Source organism: Takifugu rubripes, chromosome 1 (genome assembly GCF_901000725.2).
Source record: "Takifugu rubripes chromosome 1, fTakRub1.2, whole genome shotgun sequence".
NCBI classification, from domain to species: Eukaryota; Metazoa; Chordata; class Actinopteri; order Tetraodontiformes; family Tetraodontidae; genus Takifugu; species Takifugu rubripes.
The window spans coordinates 17,593,370-17,616,118 of NC_042285.1; the positions used below are offsets into that span (position 1 = coordinate 17,593,370).

Below are 22,749 nucleotides of genomic sequence, written 5' to 3' on the forward strand. Positions count from 1 at the left end.
AAATGAACCTGGGATGAGCTGAGGACAACAGGGAATGTCTGAAATGAGCAGTCTTAACAATGACAGCCAGAATGTAGAATGCATGAGTTGACAGTGACGTACAGGACAGGCAGAAAAATGAACTTCAGCTCAGGACCAGCAAAAGAGCTCATTGAATAAAGGATGATGCACCGGATGTGCTGACCTGGGATCTGCAAACCGTTACTGTCAGAAGGCATCTCTGAGAAGAACAGTATCAGGTGTGTATCCTAGTGAGCCAGTTCATGTGTTTTACATGTTCACTGTTGTAAACCTCCCCATCGCACACACCCAGTCCAATGTCAAGTGTTACCCTCAAAGAACATTTTGTTGTGGTTCGGTCGTTCTTTAGTTTGTTGGGTTTGTGCTTTGCTGGTGTCCTCTGCTTCTCCCCAGAGGCGCGGCCGACCCACCAAACACCTGCAACACTTGATCCATCACTCCACCTTCCTAAGCTGCAGCCACCTGATCACCGGGTGGTAATTGTCGATTGTGAGTTGTTTTGGAGAACAGCTCCAGGAGGTGACTACGTCTCCTCCCTTTGAATGAAAAGCATTCTGCACTTTTTTGAGTTCTGTTTCCACGGCGATTCTTTTAGTTGATTTCCTGAGCTCTCCCTCCCTGGTGATTGACTCGCTTCTCATTTCCAGGTCCTAGGAATAAACTGTTTTTAAACATTATTCCTCTCTGCATTTTGGGTCCACTTAAAAGCATCATATCAAGAATCAGCATCTCAATTTCCCATTGTTGGTCACATGTGGCATTCTACATGTTTACAGTCAGGTGTCTCTTTGTGCCATAGCATGTTACTATAGTAACGGTTACCTAGGAGAGACACATCGAAACGGAATCGCCTGACAGCTAAGGTGAGAAGAGTTGAGAAGAGAAGCTTGGGAAGCTAATGTGCACAAGGGAAGCAGAAAAGAATATCTTACTCACGTTAGAAATCTACATCTACAAAATAGCATTTAAATTGTTGGGATTTCTGGTTTGTGTCTGTCTTTGGCCTGCAGGGGGTGGTGTTGAGCACAATTGGGTGCAGCTGGAACTGCAGGCGGGCACACCTGTAGGCAATTTACATCTTGCTGCCTATTTAAGCAGGTTGTGCCTGCCTGTTGGTGCTGGGGTGTCTGTTCATGTTCCTGAGTGTGTCTGTTCGTGTGGGGAGTGTGTTTGTTGTCTAGTGTGGGTGTTTGTTCGGGTTCCTTGGTGTTGGTAGGGTGTCTATTCATGGTGAAGCTGTTTGGTCACTTCCCCTGTCGTGTGTTGGTGCTCTGCGTCTCCTGGAGGGTCGCTCCTGTTCCCAAGCTTCCGGTTTCCCTGGAGGGTCGCTCCTGTTCCTGTGTTCCTGTTGCCCTGGAGGACCGCTCCTGTTCCTGTTCCTGTTGCCCTGGAGGGAATTTCTAAGCATGATCAGCATGTCCTACATGTAGTACATGGTTATCTCAGTTCTCAGATCAGTTATCTGAGCTGAGCTTTTTAGCAACTTGATAAAAGCTAAAATCCAACCACATTGACCTGAACTATCTCCTACTATTGGGTGAATTAAGCCTCTGATGGGCTAAGGTTTGTCACCTGAAGGTCAGTCTGGGGGATAAATTGATTGTAGTTGCTGTAGTTGCTGAGAGATCAAATATAAATTAACCTCTGTGGCGCTGCTCGCTACATGTATCTTACAGTGAGTGGGTGTTGATGCTGCAAAACAGCGAAACAGCATTAAACAACAGGCTCTCGCTGCCTCAGGCAGAGAGACTCAAAATAATCTGAGAAAGACTGAACAACATATTGTAACGATCACAAATTATACATATTTGATTTGAATGGGACTGATTACCTATGTTTTATTTATTCAATCAAATTGCTGCACCACAGCTCAAAAGGACCGTTCACCCACAACACTGGACATTTTTATTTTTATTTCAATATCTGAACTCTGTCGAGAGTTCTAACACACACACACACACACACACACACGGACTAGATCCAAATGCAACACTCTCAGACTTTCTTTCCAAAACAAAACTTACCAAAATTACACCTCAAAACCACTTTTTTCTGCTGAAAACACATGTGCTTATGAAATAGTGTTGTTGATTCTGGTCCAACTCGTGACATGTTAGTCTAAAAAGTATAAAGAGTGGTGGGAGCAGGCTGTTACGCAGGATTATCATTTTTTTTAATTTCCAGCTTGGCTGCACATTAACCAAATCCTAATGGTGTAGTTACACTTTAATTAGCATGTGGGTTGAACCAACTAGAAACGAAGAGGCACCACAATGAGATACAGGTGCAACACATAGGGCAGGGCAAACACATGGGCGGGACACCTGACAGGAAGTAGACTGAAACAGGAGGAAAGTTACAACATAAAACAGGAAATGCTGGACTGAAATGAACAGACAACATACACACACCCGACATGAGAAAATCAAGGACAGGCTCAAGCAGCTTCCCGATACTCACAACTGGGATCTGTTTTGGTGTGGCCGTGTTGCCACAGCACAAGCACGTGCACATGTGCACTACCGAAGAAAATCAGCTTAAACGATCCTTTGTAACAGGTTTAATGTAAATGAATGAAGGACTGTGCACAATCAAGAACTGTAAGTGGGCACTGCACATTGTCACAAACAGGAAAGTGCACAGTAGTATAATATGGTAACCTTTGCCAAGATTGACCTTGACTGAAACCAGAGGACACAGATACCAATAGTTCACTTGGGTTTCTGCGTTTACACAGACTTATGTCCTGAATTTCTTCGTAATCAGGATATGGAGCTCGAGCGTACACTGGAATATCTGATTATTCTCTTCTTTGATGAATGTTTTTGCTGTTTGGGTTCAGAACGCCAACAATATTCCTTAACTCTGAGGAGACTAAGATACGTGATGTCGTGCTGATATGACTCTGCCTTCACCCTCAACTGATTACAGGCTGTCATGGCCAGCATGATAACACAGAAGATAGGCAGCCATTAGAGATTAAGGGTCATCATCTAGCTCACAGAAGCTAGGTGAACTTTGGTCTTTCATTATGAGATGTCCATATTGCTGCAACAGGAAGATTATGATGAGTTTGTTGGTAATTTGTCTGCATGTGTGATGCATATGTCTGTTGCTCTCCTCCATCTGTAAACACCCCACCTCCCCCCAACCCCTTATCAGTCTGGTCCTGCTCAAGGTTTCTTCCTGTGAAAAGTGGCATTCTTGATTTTAAAATATGCTATATCAGATATATTTTACATTGTATCATGATCACAGGTTATTTGTATCCTTTATTTCTATATACATACACACAAAACATTAAAATATGTCTGCTTGCTTCCCTTTTTAACAAATTAATGAGATGACATTTACAATGTGGTCTAAATTTCGATGGGGCCAATTCCTCAGGTCCCATTTTAAACAGGAAAAACTGGATGCAGCCGTGCAGAGCTGTCGTTTTCTGTTGGTTAAAATGGACGTCGATACCATCATCATACACGGACACTGATTGTGTTTCCCCAGAGGTCAAACAGATGCTTGTCATCATTCACAGGTACGCCTTAATGAAACCTCTTCGAGCTGCCCCTGGATTCATGGGTTGAATGCTCATCCTCTTATGAGTTAGGAGGCGGTTGAGAGTTGCTGACATCACATTGTCATAAGTGATCATTCCACACAACCATGCTATCTAATTTAGCTTCACTTTACATCCGCTCCTTGTCAGCAACACTCTCTTATCAGTTACAGTTAAAGCGCCATCGAGTGAACAGTGGAGACAGAATCAAGCTAACATCGGCGCACCTCTGCGCTTATACTTACTTAAGTGATTCATTGCTCTCGTTGGCATTTTATGGCCCATTAAAGTCAAGTGGTTATCTCACCATTATACCATAAAGATTTGTTTACTGCATATGTGCCAGTGCAGTTTGAAGAAACAATGGCGGGGCACAGTAAAGACAGGTTCTGTGGAAACCCCAGGTTTCCTCGTGAGCATCCAATTGAATGTTTTTCATTTCAGCCTGTAACATTCATGGCTTAAAGCTGAAACTGACTCATCTGTGCTTTAGCTTAAATTGAGGTCCCATTACACTCAGGGTGGAAGCAAAAGGGGAAAGAGAAAAACACAAAAAAGCAGGAAGAGAAAAACAAAAACTGAAAAATGAGATTCGGAATCATTTGACATAAATGCTTTAATAGTCAAATAACATTACACCAATAGCCAAAGCAATATATCACCTGACTGGATGACCATCCACATAAACATTTGATGCGCGTGTGTGTGTGTGTGTGTGTGTGTGTGTGTGTGTGTGTGTGTGTGTGTGTGTGTGTGCGTGTGTGTGTGTGTGTGTGTTTCAGAAGCGTGTGCGTGTGTGAGAAAGAGCCAGAGAGAATAGGCATCAGACATGAGCGTCACATGTTCAATTAGCCAACATCCACTGAAGATCTCCACTGAAGCTTCCTCTCACACACACACACACAAGCATTTTTCCACCTTAAAAATACACGAATGCTATCCAGATGTTTTCCCCTTGCTGACAGAACTTCTGTCTGCCAAGTCAGAAGCCATTAATAACGGCTGTGAGGACAATCATAATAGCAACACATCTCTACTGTCATAATAGGGGAGGTAGAGCTGTCGAACCTCCTTCATTTAGACCATAAACCAGAGCGGAAAACTACACATTCTGAACCACAAGTAAACACCCAAGGCTGTTGTGTCAGAGCAGCATGAATGTACTGCGACTGTCAGGATAACTGCATGGATGGCGGAGAAAATCCAGGGAATTATTTAGAGGTTGTTTTCTTAAAGTTGTCAGTGAAAACAGACACAGCATCCCTGTAACTTCTGATGCAGTCCTGGAGCCACCAGCATGTCAGGCTGCGTCTCCTGTTGGGCCTCAAATACACATGAGCCATGCACACACACACACACACACACACACACATACACACACACACAGGCACATACACACACACACACACAGGCACACACACACACACACACAGGCACATACACTTACACACACACACACACACACACACAGGCACAGACACATACACACACACACACACACACACACACACACACACACACACACATTTCCAAACACTGCACAAGCAGAATATTAAGGCAACGGTGGCCTGGCAACTGTGAACAATGGAGGAGATAGAGTGGCCTTGTCTTCGTGTCAAATCTTCTGTTCAAATTTAGGCTCTATATCAATGAACATTGCTCAGAAATTATGTGATGTGTGTGTGTGTGTGTGTGTGCGTGTGTGTGTGTGTGTGTGTGTCTGGTACCACATCTGTGTCTCGGGTTTTTCAACAAACTCAACAAAAGTGTTTGCATTTTTATTGTGAGTCTTTTTTCTTTTAAATGATGAAATCACACTGTGAAATTAGACTCTCATCTAGTAAGTAAATGTGATGTTAAAGCTTGCATTTAATTAAAAGAGCAAATCTAGATTATCCAGGCAAAGCTGGCATCAATCCCGCGACTCCAGACCTCCAGAGGACACAGCAGCGCTAATTTCAATGTGTGAGTCCGCTAAATCTCTACATTACACATTATAATAAGCAGCATATTAACATCCTGCATGAATATCCTCATCATTGACAAGCTGAACAACATATATGAATTGGATATATTTTATCTCAAAGTGACTGTTATGATTTGTGATCATGGACTTCCTGAGAACCAGCAGGTTACAGCTGATATTTCCATTTCCACATTTGAAAGGTTACAACCTTAGTTGGCAGGATTACTTTTTATGTGCTGTTTGCAAATAAAATTAGAATTCACCCCATTTCCCTGGCAGGCCAGTCATTTTATCAAACACCAGCTTTAATTCCACACCCCCGGTAGTACTGCCCCGGCCGTCGGGCCCCTGTGCTTGGGAGACTCCCTCTGCGGCACCTGTTAATGCCATCCTTATCACTCAACAGCAGAACTTCCCCAGAGCGAGGTGACGCCATTTATCAGCAGCAATTGTGTCAAAGAATGTAAAGCCATTTATTCTAACAAATTGTTGTGGTTTTATTTGGATAAAGGGGCCCGGCTCGTGGTGGCACTCCACAGCCCGAGCTGCTGGGGTGGGGGGGGGTCAGCGCTGAGATACAGTGTAATGGTTGAGGTAAGCGATGCCACTGTCAAGCATGGTAATAAGAAGTTGGAGCAGGGGAGGGAAATCAATCAGTCCAATCAGTAAATGCTGCATGGAGAAAAGTGTGTAGTTTAACCAGCAGCTGGGACGTAATAAGACTGAAGACTTGTCATGCTGGAAAGGGCACCTCATTGTCTTCCCTGATGGATCACCACTGTAAAGGTGAAGAGAGTCCCCGATTATAACGAGGCAACCTTTTAAAGCGTTAATGTTTACGTCCGCTGACGTTTTTTGGGCCAAAGGCATATTTTTGCTTCCTCCACAGACGGGTGGATTTATGGATCTAAATTTCTCTGCTGCACAAATATCCTGTTGATCTTTCTGTTCGTCTCGTGATGCTTGTATTTTAGTAAAAGAGGAAATTTCGCCATGTATATTTAGCTGTACGCCCAGTCAAGAATTGAATGATAACTATTTTGGCCATTATTTGAAGGGTATTTTGATTTTTCTTCCCTGTTACTTTTAGAAAGATTTTTATTTTCTAAAGAGAAAGAGATTTTTTTATTTTCAAAACTGGCCATTATTCTGAATGATGGAGTTTTATCTGATGTTTGCTGACTATATTTGTTTTTTTAAACTGCTACCTTCTTATTGGGTTTATTGTTATGCTGTTGTTATTGTTGTCTGTCATGTTGCGGCTGTGTTTACCCTCCTTCCTAATCAATAAGATGCCTTCTTCCACCTTAGGCAGAGCAATAACATTCTTGCAGAAATATCTGCACACAAAATGGTTTTAAGCAAAAGGCATTATTATTATTTTGCTCTGTCATTTCGCCTGCTGGTTGGCAGTGCTACAGAACTGAGCCTGTTGCCACGGTGGTATTTGAGAACAGAAAATGGCAGGAAGTCCAAATGGCATCTCATTGACATTTTCTTACACATATAAGAGCTACTGAGACATGCAGGCAGACACCGACTGCAAATTTATCTTCAAGGTATACAAAACATTAATATTCATTGGAGATATTATTACTCTATTTTTGCAGGGAGGGAAAGAACGTCTTTATCTTTAATGCTGCCTTTGGACACATAACAAAACATAAATATTCCTGCCGGCTTCTAAATACATAGTAAATGTTCTCAGAGTGCAGAATAACTGTATATTCAACAAGAATCACACTCTCTTTTCACTTCCTCCCCTCTGATCTGATCCCACATTGATCTGAGGGTAAAAGAGCACATTTATACAAACATCAAATGTGTGGAAGCCTTGTCTTTGTCCATATTATAGCTGATAGAATTCTACCACTTTGCTTGGTTCTCCTGCAGTCATGCATCTGAATGATTTCTATTTGAAGCACAAAGGGAACCGTGCGCACTCAAAGCTGCAAGCCGGAGAAAACTGTTCACAATGGCAGCCTGTGCATCTATTAGTTTTGGGAGTGACAGCGCTGAGCTTTGGTGCGCTCGGTGAAATATGCTCGTGCGCGCAGTCTGGCAGGGTTGGAGTTCGTAACGCAATTAGAGTGAGGTGAGCAGAGGGAATCTCGCTTGAAGGCCTGACAGACACCCTTTTTTTTGCATTGGGTCAGCCAATGTTTACAGCCATTTCCATCCTTGAACGTCCTCCCACATCCCCACACTCCCGTGCTACGTTCTAATTGTAGTTTGGTCCGACCAATTTGATTTAATCAAATACTTTATTGCGGGAAATTATTTGCAAAATTAGCAGGCACCAATTTAGCAGCATAGAAGCCACATCAGACTCTGTTTTAATATATTCATTACATGATAAGCATAGACATTAAAATGAATAAATAGCAGACCCCCCCCCTTACACACACACACACACACACACACACGCAAGGACCGAAGAAACTGAGCACACAGAAGGATACTTCGATGGTGGTGGGATTTAGCAGCAGCAAACTGGCCAGGGCCGTAGAAGGCAGAGCAGCAGTAGCAGCATGGAGCGCTCAGGAGTGAGCAGGTGCACGGGAGGGGATTAAACACCAGCCATGATCAGGAGAGAGGGTCATGTGACAGATCAGCTGATCTGGAATTTCACTCTTCCTGTTGTCTGCTCTTCCGAATTAACTGCTAACTAGTTACTATTTGGCATCATTGAATTTCACCATTTCAGGATGTTCACTGAGGATTAACTCTGTTTGTTTTATTGAATTTGTTTATTCAATTCCAGATCAGCCATCGGAGTCCAAACCCTGTTTGTTCTGCTTTTTACTTGGACACCTTTCAGACCTCTCACTATGGTAACATTAACACTAGACTGACACAAATGGCAGCTACAGGTGCTGCTGTTTCATGCCTTATTGTGAAATTCAGTTTCACAATGTGAGGTAAGTCCAGCAATCATAATTTCAATCCTCTTCATCATTTTTTTTAAAGATTGGTGTAAATTTTAAAATGTACTCATGTCAGACCATGCTAAAAAGTTTGCTCTTGTCCAGAAAAGAAAATAAACACCGATTTATGCAAAGCGTTTCAACTGTGTGGACCTGATCTTATCACAGGTCCTGTTTTCAGCTTGATATACAACTGCTGCTTGGAGGCGAACATATAAAAATCCAGCTCGGCACATCACAGCGCTCACATCACAGTTTCCAACCACAACACAAAGATTCACTACGGACCTTGTTTTTGCTACTCAAATGCTTTTTGCAAACCGCTGAGGCTGGTGGGCCTGACAATCTAGCCGTTCATCAAAGATGTAAGTTTGATTCTGTTTTTCTTCGGGGCTTTGATTGCAGTCTGCCTGTGATTACAGTCCCCACCCTGTAGGAGGCAAATCAGCATCTGATGCGTCTAACACGGTATCAAGACTCAGGCACTTTGTCCACAAGGCAACTGCATCCAAATAATAAATACATATTAACACACAACAGCAAAATATAGAACAGCGTTTAAATATTACAGAGCAGTCACTGTGACTACTTATGCAGACCCCTTTTCTTCTCCTTACAGGTACGAACATACACGACTTTTACTCACACATGCTGTCAAAGCAAAGACTTTCTTTTTGACAAATGTTATACAGTGGGACCTCTACTTACGAACGTCTCTACATGCGGAATTTTCAGGTTACGAAACATCTCAACGGGAAAATATTTCCTCCTGTTACGAAAGAAATTTCAGGATATGAAAGGAAAAAAATACGCTACCGCTGCTACTCGCAGCTCGCGGAGTTCAGCGAACACAAACTTGCTTGTAGCTGCTCTGCCATTGGCTATCGCCCAGCATTTTCCTGTAATCCCATTGGCTAGGAGGGACGTCAATATGTACAAGTTTGTGTGTATCCCAGCGTTGCCTTCATTTAACTTTTTTTTATTGTGGGTGTTCGAATGTTTGTCCATTAGATGGCAGTGTTACCACAAGTGTTAACGTTCATTGCTAGTAATGACGGCTAATGTAAGATTAGCCTGTCATAAAGTTCATTTTGTTCCTGGAGAAGCCTTGCACTGAATTCCTACATTTATTGTGCGTTAATCTAATTGTAACATGTATTTGTTACGTGTTTTGATGCATTTTTATGATTGATTGATGATATTAAAAAAAATTATGTCCGAATTTTTGGGGGCTTGGAACGGTTTAGGGCATTTACATGGAAAACGCGTCTCTACTTATGTAATTTTCAGGTTACGAAACAACTTCCGGAACCAATTGATTTCATAAGTAGAGGTCCCACTGTAACTGTTTTTGTGCTTTTGTTGAAGGTAAATGCTACACTCCGCAAAACAATTTGTTAAATGAACTATACATTAGTAGGGTTTAGTTTAAAACTAATAATTCATATATTTATTCTAAGTTTATTACATGTTACAATATTTACTGTAATTTTTAATATATATAATCCCAATTTAGGGATTTTTGGGATTTTTTATTTATTCCCTTCTTGCCTGTTTTTTACAGCCTGCATGGAAATGAAAAGTTTCGGAGTCTCAAATGTAAGAGTTTACATCCAAATTTAGATCCTTTTCTTTCATCATTTTTACATTTGTGACACAAAAGGCATCAATACACAGCTGCTCCCTTTTCCTGCAGAGGAACTTGTCCACTTATAGTGATAAAGAACCTATTTTAACCTAGTTTCGGTAGTAATTTCCAAAAGATCAGGAACTTTGGGGCAGCTGTTGGAAGGTTGCTTACATGTAGATGCTTGAGATTGGAAATACCCCAATATGTTGGACTGCAGTTTCATCTTTAAGACTTCATCTTTATCATCAGGACATCAGTTGCAATGAACTGCAGAAAAGTTCATTCTATTTGAAAAATGTTCTGCACACATTATTGCCTAAGTTAGGCATCAATATCAACATTCATCTATGGTACATTCTACTATGCCTTTTATAATCACCTATTGGTTAAAAGCATGAAAGTATTGTAATCATCCCTTTTAGGGGTAATATTAGACCTTCTTGGTGACAGCTTTCCCACATTTTAAACTAATTCAGTATATAGTCAGCGATTACATCCAGTCCCTTAAAGACCTCTCCATAAAATGACTTACAATCATGACTGAAGTTGATATACTGATGTACTGTCCACCTGTCATAAAAGCCTGGATTTGACCTTTTGAAGCTTGATCACTTCAGCAGCCTCCCATGGTGCTAACAGTTGTGTAGCTAAACTTAGATATAGACGCTCCTGTCGCCAGAGCGTCCTCTTCTTTGTCCTGCAGCCCACGGCGCTGATGGCGATGACAAAGCACGCCGCAGCAAGAGAATGTCGCAAGTAGAGCTTTGCGGAAGCGCGTGTTCATGAAACAGTAAATAACTGGGTTGACACAGGCAGAGGTGTAGCACAGCAAGTGGATGAAAGCGATAGGTGCACCAGAGAGCGCTTGTTTGGCAGAGATATCATCAAAAGCCCTCCAGGTGTTGGCACAGTACAGCGGCATCCAGCAGAGAAAGAACAGGACAACAATGACCACCAGCATGCGGATCACTCGCTTCTTGGCCTCCAGCTTGGCCTCAGATGTGTTGCTGCGCGGCTGTTCGCCCCTGAGCGCCCTGCTGGATCCAGCAATGGTGGACATTTCCAAGGAGCGAGGCCGCTGGGCCACGTAGCAGCCGTCTCCATCATCGCTGTTCGTGGACGCAGAGGAGGTCAAACCGTTCTTCACGACTGTGTGGAACAGCAGGAAACAGGGGTGTCAACAGGGGCGAAAGACCAACTGTCTGTCTGTCTGTCTGTCTGTCTGTCTGTCTGTCTGTCTGTCTGGCTGGCTGTCTGTCTGTCTGTCTGTCTGGCTGTCTGTCTGTCTGTCTGTCTGTCTCCTCATTCTCTCTCTCTCTTTTCCTCTGTTTCTCTCTCTGTAGCTGCCCTAAGTTACTCTAAAATACCGATTTTAGCAATGAAATTATGAGATTTATTGAATTCTGAGACTTTCACATAGCTTTTTGTTGCTTTGTTCCTTTGCTCATTGAATTTGTATTTGCAAGATGGTAATAGATGCTGTGGGACTGTATACCTGTCATATTAGTGTAGGTTTGACCTTATGAAGCTTGATCACTTCATAAGCCTCCTGTGATGCTAACACCACAGGTGGCTCATGAAGAGCATTACACCATATAGGATCCTATATGGGTGGGGTAAAAGGCACCTAGTCAGTCTTTAAAATACGGTAACTAAAATTTAAAAGAAAAAAGAGAACATGAAATGTCCTATCATTTAAAACCTCATAAAGAGCATCTTAATGGAACGAAAACTATTAACTGTTGGGGAATATTTCAAATCTGACACAGCAGTTTCTCCTATAAGTCAATGTACAGTAAGAAGAGCTCTAAGGGAACAACTGTTGCATTGTTAAATCACATGTTTGTACAAATTCATCATTCATGCCAGCGATTCCTCCCTAACCTCGCTCTGAAACCACACAGTTGGGGGCTTCCACATCCACAGTTGTAGGTCAATCCCATCCGCTAATCACACATCCACAAAGAGGCGACGCTGCTTCCACCCGACTCACCTGATGCCACCGTTAATGCAGCAGGAGTGAATCCGAAGAATGTCAAATATCTGAATCAAATCGTGTGGGAACGCGTGCTCACCAGTAGCATTTTTTCTATGGCTCATCTCAAAGTGAATGCCTCTGTAGAGTTCCCTGGAGATCAGTCCATAGGCCACGATCATCACCAGCCCTGGGATGGCAAACAGCACCAGCAGGAGCAGGATGTACCTGAAGGAGACGCACGTTATTTACAACATGCACACTGTTAAATGATGCTTTTCTTGAGGGGGAAAAAGACTTTTACTTCTTCCATGAATGTTTGTTTAACTGATTAGGACGATAAGGCCACAGTGATTGTGAGGATCTGTTGCTTCTAAAAACAACCTTTTGGGGAAAACAACAGCTCTCATTGATCTGTTTCTTATCACTGATTTGCTCCCTTTAAAAAAGCCATTGGGTATAATTGCAGCACTTACAAATTAGAAATATTAAGACTTGATCAGACGCTTCACTTGCACTCATTTGGGCAGCCGGTGGCAGAACTGAGGGGAGAGAAGAGTTTATTTGTTCTTGATTTATAAAAAAGAAACCTGTGCACCCACCAGGTCTGCTCGGCCGTTGCAATGGGCCACTTGTGGCGGCACTGGTGAGCGGTGGTGTTGTTAGGACCCTGAAAAGAGTCCAGGTGGCTGATGATGGGATAAGGGATCATGATGAGAAAGGCCAGCACCCACGTCGTGGCGATCACTCTGTAGGCATGGGACCTCGTCTGCCACACCCTCGATTTCAGGGGGTTACAGATGGCGCTGTAGCGCTCAATCGCTATGGCAACCAAGCTAAATGTGGAGATGCTCACTGATATGCCTGCAGAAAAAAAAATAATTATTTAGTATGATGATATTCTACTCACCAAGCTGTGCTGGTGGCAGAACAACACATTGTCAGCCTGTATTATCTTTAATAACAGAAGCAGCTGTGGTGCTGAGTGTAGATGTGCTTAGAAATTAATAAAATGTGATACTGGGAGCTGAGGATGATTATCTGGGACTTTGGTGAGTACATAACATTGGTCTCAGCTGCCAATGGGATCTAGCACCTCTCTCCTGACACAGTAAGACGGAAATTATTCTTTATGTTTCTTATCCCTTGGTCCTCAATCCTGTGAGTGTGTATGCGGGGGGGGGGGCATGGCCTGAGAAACACTGTGAAGTCTGCAAGTGTAGAAGAGGCCTCTGTCCTTTGGGGTCGCTTTTATTAACATATGCAAATTTTAATTTCCTTTATTTTCCCTTTCTCTCTTTCTTGCCAGATTTCCTCCACCACTACACTTCTCAGAGTTGGTCCATTTTTTTCTAAGTGAAAGTACAAATTCCAAGTTATAATCAAGCTATAACATCAATATCTTTTCCAAAGCTGCATAAATGTTTGATGCTGTCGGTGTCTCCGAGGGAACGGGTCGGTGGATCAGCTGAGTGATGCTGGTGCTCAGCAGAGAATGATGCCTGATCACAGGCTGTCAACATGCCGCTTCCTTAATCAGTCAGAGACAATAAATGGATATTTCTTTTTTTGTCAAATCAAAAACTGAATTTATTTTTTTCTTTGTTTTGTCACATCGCCTATGTCTTTCATATGATTCACGCAATGTTTTCTCTGCAGATTCTGAAATGATTTATTTCTCACTTTTTTGTTGTATATGAACCTTAAAGTAATATCACAGTGATATCTGGCCAAGCTTACTTTCCTACTAAAAATATTACTTAAAGGCAAAAGATCAGCAGAAATTTGCTGTAACGGTAACAACGTTTTTAATAATCATTTGGAATCTTATCTCTTCAGAAATTGCTTTTCAATTCTTAATAATTCAGCTAGTTTGACGAAGGAGTTGCTGTTATTACTGATGTAGCACTGCTGCTCTAAATGTGACACAGGTGACATTTCATAGCTTCCATGAAGACATCTGATGATTTATTTTTCACCGATGATTTTCGATTCCATTTAATATGACAGCAACTATTTCTCTAATTTCTTCGCCATCTCCATTAAAGTTGATCAGACTGATTACCAGACGAGGCAGCACTTCCACTGCAGGAGGCTCCGGCCGAGACTAATTTGGGTTCAATCTGAGAAAACTGTTTCAATTTCCCCTGGTCTCTCATCACTGCTGAAGTTCATCCTTTGTCTCACCCATAAAGTAGGACACGATCTTGCACATGGCGGCACCAAAGATGAAGTTCTTCAGTATGCTGGGGATGAGGGTGAAGGGCATGCAGAACACGGCCATCATCAGGTCGCTGACAGCCAGCGACAGCAGGAAGGTGTTGGTCACGGTCCGCATGCGCTTGTTGACCGTCAGCACCACGATGATGAGCAGGTTCCCGATCACGCTCACGAGGAAGATGAGTGCGTAGAGGAGGATCCGCAGTGTGAGGTCCCCATCTGTCCCACACACAAGCACACAACAAAGAGTTTTACTGCGTCACGCTGAGTGCACAATCTATTCATTCATTCATTCATTTGCTTCTATATGTATGTGACGGCCATTATAACAGCTGGTGGCTCCCTCTAAACAAGAAAAGCATTTAACAATAAAGTATCAGATGCTTCCTGACTGACGCCTGCACAATAGGTCCAAGATGTTCAACATTTCTGGCCCCTCGCAAAGTGTAGATGTGTTTGCTTCTCTGAACAACTGCGACTGTTGGTAGCTTATACTAGCTTTATAGTTTAGAGTTCATTCTATTTATCCCATTTATGTTCTGATTTAGACAGCACTGGGGTTTACTTAAACTTAAAATACTGCTTTATTTAGTTCGTTCATCACAGCTTTCGGTTCTGCTCAGTTTAAACCGTTAACATTCATGTGTTTCATCAGGCCGCTGTCGCGTTGCCTTCTGTAACAGATCAGCTTTTGGACGAAGTGTCCTCACATCTCTTATCCACGTGTTTTGTTTCCAGGGATCCGTTTTGGAGCTCAGCTACACTTCAGTATTCCATCTTTTTCCTCCCCCTAATCTGTCTCTCTCTCTCTTCCTTCCATTAAGTTTTCAGTGCTTGTTCCTTCTTTCAGGTGATCTCCTTTGATCTTTACCCTTTTCCATCTCATCCTTTGCTTTAATCACTATCCACTTCCTCTCCTTCCTCTTTCCATTAGAAGCAGGAAGCATTGGAAAATGGCTGTTATTATACACACACGTACACACACACAGGCGAGGCCAAACACGACCCATCACACATGAATCGGGAAGTGTATTTTTGTCCTAAAATGGATGAAATTGCAGCTTTTACACTTTCTGCAAAGGGGTTTTAACCACAGAACAGAATGTCCCCATCTAAAGGAGATGTGAATGCATATTCCTGATGATGAGTCTTCTGGTTATTGTCTCATTACTCTCACTAACACAACATATTTAGCACTTGTTATTTGTAGCAATCTGAAATCTGAAAAAAAGCAACAATAAATCAGTAGCAAGCAAGGAAAGTGTTCCCCATATGGCAGCAGCCAGCAGTAGAACTGGAGTCCTGTGTGTACATACGTGCAGCTCATCTGCATGAGCGCAATGACAGGTTACAGACATGAGTGTTCTAGAGAGGAAGTAACATCTTAATTATCCTGTCTCTCGCCTGAGGAGGTGTTGCAGTTGAAGCCAATTGATTTCCGCTGTGTTCGTGGTGCTACTTCTAACTCTTGAAGCACAGCGAGGCTTTAAATCCTGAGATTTATTTGTATGGCTGATTTATGGCGGTCTGGTTGGCTGACTAGTTGAATACAGCAGCCTCGTTTTTGTTCTCTATATTTGGAACGCAATTGTGCTTTTGTATTCTGCAGTTGACCTTTTTATGCATTAACAGAATTAAAGTCAACACCTTTACAGACTTTTACCTGATCACAATTTGTCACTGACCCTCAACCAGCCGCGTGCTCAGAACCACTGACAATTGAAGTGCAGATTTAATAGCGGCGCAAGCACAGGGCATGCAGGGGAAAGAGTCCATTAAATCTCACAGTTGGGTCCTGTCTGGACTGTTCCTGCTCTTACGCGCCTTATGAACGTGATAACTGAGGAGTTTCAGTCTATCACTGCTACTGAGGTGTTATTCTCCTACTTTTTCATTGTTTGTTAAGGTGTCAGGAGACTGTTCAGCTGAAGAGACCTCCACAAGCATGGAGCGCTCCGGCCATAGGAGGATTCACTATTGCTGGGAGACTTTTATAAAGATTAATAACAACATCCATCCATGTCTGTGGTTCTGTCTGTTGACAAGAGTGAAACATGGTGAGTATTAGTATTAGTTGACTGTGAATGTGGCCTTGATCAGGGTTAAATGGCTGTGAACAAAAACCCACTGGATGGATGGATGGATGGATGGATGGATGGATGGATGGATGGATGGATGGATGGATGGATGGGTGGCTGGATGGATGGATGGATGGATGGATGGATGGATGGATGGATGGATGGATGGATGGATGGATGGATGGATGGATGATAGATGATGGATGGATGGATGGATGGATGGATGGATGGATGGATGGGTGGATGGGTGGATGATAGATGATGGATGGATGGATGGATGGATGGATGGATGGATGGATGATGGATGGATGGATGGATGGATGGATGGATGGATGGATGGATGGATGGATGGATGGGTGGATGGGTGGAAAATTATATCCAATAATGTTATTATTAGGTCTTATTTTCGTACCATGTGGCACCTTTCATGAAAATATTACAAAAACATTACAAAGTGCTCAAGAACAAATCAAGTGCAACACAGAAATAGAATTAACACTAGATGATAAAGGTCAGGCCCAAAGAGAAAGAAAAGGATATTAAAGAAAAAAATAAGGAAGTGAGATTTATGAATACATAAAGCCTGTCTGAATCCCTCTGGCAATAAGCTTCACGGTTTTGGTCTCAGCACAAAAAAGATTTTAGCCCTGTAACTGGGGTTCTGCAGGGAAATCTTGAGAAATGGTCCGAGCAACAGAAGCAAAGAAAGACTTGGCAAAAACGCTGGTGTTTTTCCTCTTTTCACCCTCAAAAATAAGCAAGAGATCAAGTGGAAATACTTGGAAACAACGATACAGGCTCAACGCTATCACTAGATTGTCGATCATTTTAGCAAAGATAAAAATCAGATGACTGATGGTCTGTCCTGTGTTTATTTTTATTCCTGCTGTCTGAAGAATGAGCTCCAGAAAAATCTCCTCTTCACAACAAAAACTGGTCAAGAAAACTGACAACAGCCCCATTGAGACTGAACAGCAATGTCACATCTCCGTATAATATTTAGGGGAACGGAAGCAGATGGACGATAACAGAGGGCCTAAAATGGAAACCCGACACCAGAGGAGATACTTATTTAAATATCTAAAGTCCGGACCTGTGAACAGTTGAGCGAACTTTTGTGCTAGAGTCCAGCAACTGACTGTCCAACTGTGTGGGAGCTCGAGTTTGTCCTCTGGTAGTAGTCCACCCATAAATATTTGAGGCTCTTGCAGATGTTATCTGACTGTGAAATATGTTCACCCCTCCGTCTCACATGTAAGCGCTGTGTCCCTTTTAATCCCATCAGGGGAAATATTCAGCCCCGCTCCAGTAGGACACAGCTATTGGTAAATGTCACAGCTAGTGGCTAATCCAGCATGGTAAATGTCACATGTAAGCCTGCTCACAAAGCCAACTTCATCCCCAGCGCAGATGAAATGGAGTTAGTGGGAAAAAAACACTTTTGTTGCTGCACAAGAGCTGCAGACCTCCTGCACTCCAACAATGCAACAGAAATACAAGAGGGTTAAATCAGCTTTAGAAGGGAGGCTGGAGATCAGCTCCGCTATAGGAAGAAGGAACGTCCATGCATTCACTCATCCAGTCATTCAATCACTACCACTTTCATACATTCATTAAGTGAATGAATTCAGGCATCAGTTCATTTGTGGCTCTGAAAAGGAAAGATTCTTTTATTACCAAAGCCAAATTTGTGTGCAATCGCATCTTCATTGTTCTAGGGCCAGGTTTGTGAAGTGGGGCCATTTTGGCGGGGCTGTGCGACATTAAGGGAGTGTTTGAGAGTTAAGATGTGGTTTTAAGGTGGATGTTTGAATTTGGTTTATGTTAGAGAATTAGTTGGGATGATTAGAATGAGTATAAAAGTAGTATAAAGAGCTGGATAATGTATGTGTTTTCCAATGAGTACATTTCCTCCCACTTCTCTGCTAAATTTGTTTGTTTCTTTCTTTATTTATTTCAGTTCTGATTATATAGCATTATTTGACAATAACATTCTTCTCAAGACAGTTTGCGTAGAGCCAGTTTCACTGCTTTGTATTTATTTAACCCTGATTATCTTGCTGCTTTATATTTCTTCTATACCTCCTTTTATAGAGTTTAGTTACTTTCAACCTTTTTGGCCACCTAGAGCAGTGCAGTTTGTGCAATGGTTAAAACAAACACAGGCCATTATGTCAGTAGTTTTTAACCACCAATATTGTATAATCAGAGTAATAAAAATGGCAAAAACATGTGTAACTGTCAGCCCATAAATGTCACACACTCGAACAATAAAGTCCTGCCATAGGAAATGAAACCGTGAGGCCCCAGATTTGTCATCTGTGCTCCTAATGATGAGAACAATGAGCAAATCCACTGAATTACTGTGATGACAGTGTGTGGTGACGGTGACAGCTGGTAACATTGTTCCCCAGCAGATAGAAAGATATCGCGGAGATGCTCAAAAGAGACAAGTCAGTCATGAAAAAACTAGAAACAAATCATAATCTTGAGTGACATGATGCGGGGGTGAACGATAATGGAAAAGCATTAAAGCAGAATGATCAAACTCAAAGTGCCTCCATACAATAGGAGTGAATAACGTTTTTGTGCGGCAGCTCAGTCCCATCTGACGATGTCATGTTGTGTCTAATCAACAGTTCAGACCCTCAAAATTGTTCCAATCAGACTTAAGAATTATAAGTTATGACTTGCGCTCAGGAGGTTCTGTTGTTTAGATCATGAGAACTCTTGAAAGGAACCGTTTCATTTCAATTTGGGGGAAAAAATGTGAAAGAGTTTGGAAAAATCTGGTCGCGTCTACAGCATAAAGTTTGTTTATTCCACTGTCATTTAGCAACTTATGCAGTTCTAAAAGAAACTGTTGCTGTCTATTATAAGCTTTTGTATCTATGCATTTTTTATGAATGTTTCTCAAGTGTCTACCAGTAGGGGGCAGTGTTGATTGGAATTCAAGTTCACCACATTGCACAGCTACTTCTTAGGGAAACACATTAAGCATTTATATTTTACAATCAAGCATTAGGATTAGGGTTGTATATAGATTGTAACAGCACTGTGGGTATCTGTCCAAGAAGAGCTTTCCACTTCCCTTTAAGAGGTACAATAAAATCTGAGGGAGGATGGACTAAAAAGGAAAAATCCTAGAACCAAAATCTGTAATGGACACGTTATTTATTTATGGTTTTCATTGTAAAAGACCCTGACTGCAGGTAACTGTCATGATCCATATTATGGGTGTCAACCACACATCAGGAAGCACCCCGGCATACCGGCCTCCCTGCTGGCTGGTTTAGCCTTTCAGCTGCTCACCCAAGAAGACACCATCACCATCAAGTGTTGTGTCTTTTGGACCACAAACAACAGTCTGAGCATCTAAAACACTGTTTTCCTTTGTGTCTGTCCATCCCGTGACCTGGCGAGGAGTCTCAGCGGTGTGGTGTTTTACATTTCAGACAAACACGTGGTGTTGCGCTGCTGTTTCTATGTTGGCTCACTCATTTCGACTGATCAGGTTAATGTACTAAGATAAACCAACCTAAAGCTGGAACCATTTTGAATAGCATCATATTACATAAATAAAAGCAAAATGCGTGGACCTGTTTTTATAGTGTTTAATGACGTTAGCGCATCAGGGACAGATGTTATTGCACTGTGTTTTATAGAAGCTCCCATTTATAGTGATGCTCATCTGGAGGACAGGAGACCGAGGACAGGGTTGAAATCTTGCTGTCTTTATTCTCACCTTTAGATGCTGCTAAATCTCACACAGACCCCAGAGAACGGGTCCCAGAGAGAGCGGCGACTGTGGTGTGTGCGGTCTGTGCTCGGCAGCATTTACTCTGGGTCCAGATTTGTCTCCACAGATTTGATTCTAGAATCTATTTCTCTTTTTGAGAGGCTTTAACGGTGAACAGCATCGGTCTCAGCAGTCACCGCCACGCCGACATTCAAACGGCCACTGAAGGATGGAGATGGTGATTGATTAAAACAAAAAAATCGGGTGGATGCTGAGAGAAAGCTGAGATTTCTCTTCACTCCTTCCTTCGTTTTAGCTTCAGCTATAGCCCAAAATCTCAAAGTTGCCTGGGAGGATTTCACAGTGAGACATAAGTATTTTTGATAACAGACTCTGAAATGTTCAAAAATAGAAACTGGTATTAAACAGGCTGACAGCAGGAAACCGAGGTCATGCAATGCTCAGGATTTGAATCCTGGCGTGACACACTTTCCCCCTGATGCCTGATTCAGTGAGGAAGGAAAAGCCACAGATACCAACAGTCATCTCAGTGCACGAGCGACTCCTCTCCGCTCTCGTGCTACTTTGATTCATGTCCAGAATTCATCGTTCCTCCCCTCTTGTTTGGGGGTGACTGGTTTTGCCTTTTCTCGACTTTTACATCGAACACAAAGATGTGTGTTTTTGGATTGATTTGTCACGTTGCGGTGGGTTCTAATCGCACCCGTGTCCACTCACCTTTCTCCCTCGTGCGCTGGGGTGTGAGGGCTGTGGAGACGTTACCGCCGTGGCTGATGTTTGACGTCCCCAGGCTTCCATTACCCAATCCGATCTGGAGCGCGTCAGTTTGCGCCCCGACACATTCTGCAGACACGGATGTTTCATTTCTCACACAAAGGTCCATTTTAAAAAAATAAAATAAAATGCAAAAAGTCTAATCTAGATTCTGGTTAACAAAAGTTTGCCTCGGGCATTCCCTCCATTTTTGTCTGATCCTCTAAGATGGAAAAACTTCTGTCTGCATCCATGGTTCTCAAGCAAATCAACACATTCCTGCAAACAATAATCTATGCTTTAACTCTTTTTCCTCGGGGATTTTCTGCACAGGACGCGTCTTAGTCCGCCTTTGCTTCTGCGCGCAGCGGCGGAGGAGCTGCGCTTGGAGCGAGTGCGGGAATAATGTCATAAGGTGTGTGTGGGGGGGGGGGGGGGGACACACAGAGAGAGAGAGAGAGAGAGAGAGAGAAACAGAGAGAGAGAGAGTCCTGTTTTCTAAATGCCAGAATTCCATCCGACTCTCCAAGCTTATGATCAGATGAAGAATACAAGCACAAACCTGAGGCGGAGTCACTTGAATGAGCAGCGGCACTTCTTTACTTCTTTAACGTGATTCATAGTTACTGGGGCGGTTTTGACTGACGATGCAAAGACTTTACCGTCACTTCGACAGTTGTGTGCAAACACGCCGCGTTCACTTGCCTAAATTACATTTCAAGCACAATGGGGTCACTGGGCAATTTTTAACCAAGTGTCTTTACAAACGTTAGGGGGTTCTTGTCAATGGAGGTGACCTGTGATAAGAGCCGCGTTCATGAGGATGTTTGGCTCGGTCTCATCCAGCTGCCAGTGAAATCTAGAGCTGATCCCTGTGCACATGCGCCCCCGTGTGGTCTTTGAGCATATTGAAATAAGAAGCCAATGACAGCATATAATGATGAGCACGGATCTTTCGACTGGTGGCCGTAAAGGTTCGAGCTCGTTAAACCTCACACGGTTACAACCATTTGAATCAAATGCAAATCCGCAGGTAAACCTGTGAAAGACTTCAGACGCACCCCACCTGTATAGAAGGAAACCCTCCGGATCACGCCTCATGCAAAGGTGTTTTTAGCCAACTGTAAATTTAAAATTGAAAACATCTCAAATTCTTTGTTGTGTTTGAATAGTTCATTCAGCTCAGTTAAAAAAATGGTAGAGGCATGTTTATTTCTGTTACAGGTAAAAATGTATAAAACTTTATTATTGCTCTTTTCACACGTTAAAATGACAGATGAGATTATTCAGCAATGGGAGTTTTGTTGCACAGGAGGAGGCTGAAATGCCACCGCCTTGGAGCTGCCCTGTTGCTGGGGGAGGGGGCGCAGAGGGCATCTGCTTGGCCTTTGAATGCTCAAGTGATTCCTGAGAAAACTAAATTTAGGAGGGGGGTGAGGAGTTTTCGGGGGCGCACTATTTTGCTCAGCCTGTCTGTAATCATTATCCAGGCCTCATTAGCTGTGTGAGGCCGGCCGGGTCAGACAATCACAACACGTGAGGATCCCAATCAAGCTGAGGAGAGAAACTAGTCCCGTTTGAGTGTCATAATCACAACCTGGCATGATGTGCTGATTAGGGACACTCCGCTGCAGGTGAAGGCAGGGTGAGAGAACTCCTGGGGTTGCACTTCACCGCACACATCTCCATCTTGTGACGCTGCACCTTCGCTGCTTTACTGTTGATCCGCAGCAGAGGTTCCGTTTAAGGGGTGAAGGTCCGTTCTTCTTTTTCCTCTTTTTCTGTTGGCGGTGAACATAGTGAGGGAAGACTGGCTCTACAGGGTGTAGTAGAGGATGGGGACGGCCATGAATCAGTTCACAT

General features: G+C 42.8%; 1 protein-coding gene across 2 annotated transcripts; it reads right to left on the bottom strand.

The window, feature by feature from the left end:
* Positions 1–9,720: 9,720 nt before the first annotated feature.
* cckbrb (cholecystokinin B receptor b) lies at positions 9,721–21,269 on the bottom strand. Of its 2 annotated transcripts, XM_011608732.2 has the most exons (5): positions 20,851–21,269; positions 14,263–14,514; positions 12,678–12,939; positions 12,176–12,303; positions 9,721–11,249 (listed from the first exon to the last, which is right to left on the bottom strand). In XM_011608732.2, the coding sequence occupies exons 1-5, from the start codon at positions 21,014–21,016 to the stop codon at positions 10,714–10,716; spliced, it is 1,344 nt and encodes a 447-aa protein (XP_011607034.1). In that variant the 5' UTR covers positions 21,017–21,269; the 3' UTR covers positions 9,721–10,713. The 2 variants fall into 2 exon arrangements, with proteins under 2 accessions (XP_011607034.1, XP_029697777.1); XM_029841917.1 differs by lacking the exon at positions 14,263–14,514.
* Between the last annotated feature and the right edge of the window lie 1,480 nt (positions 21,270–22,749).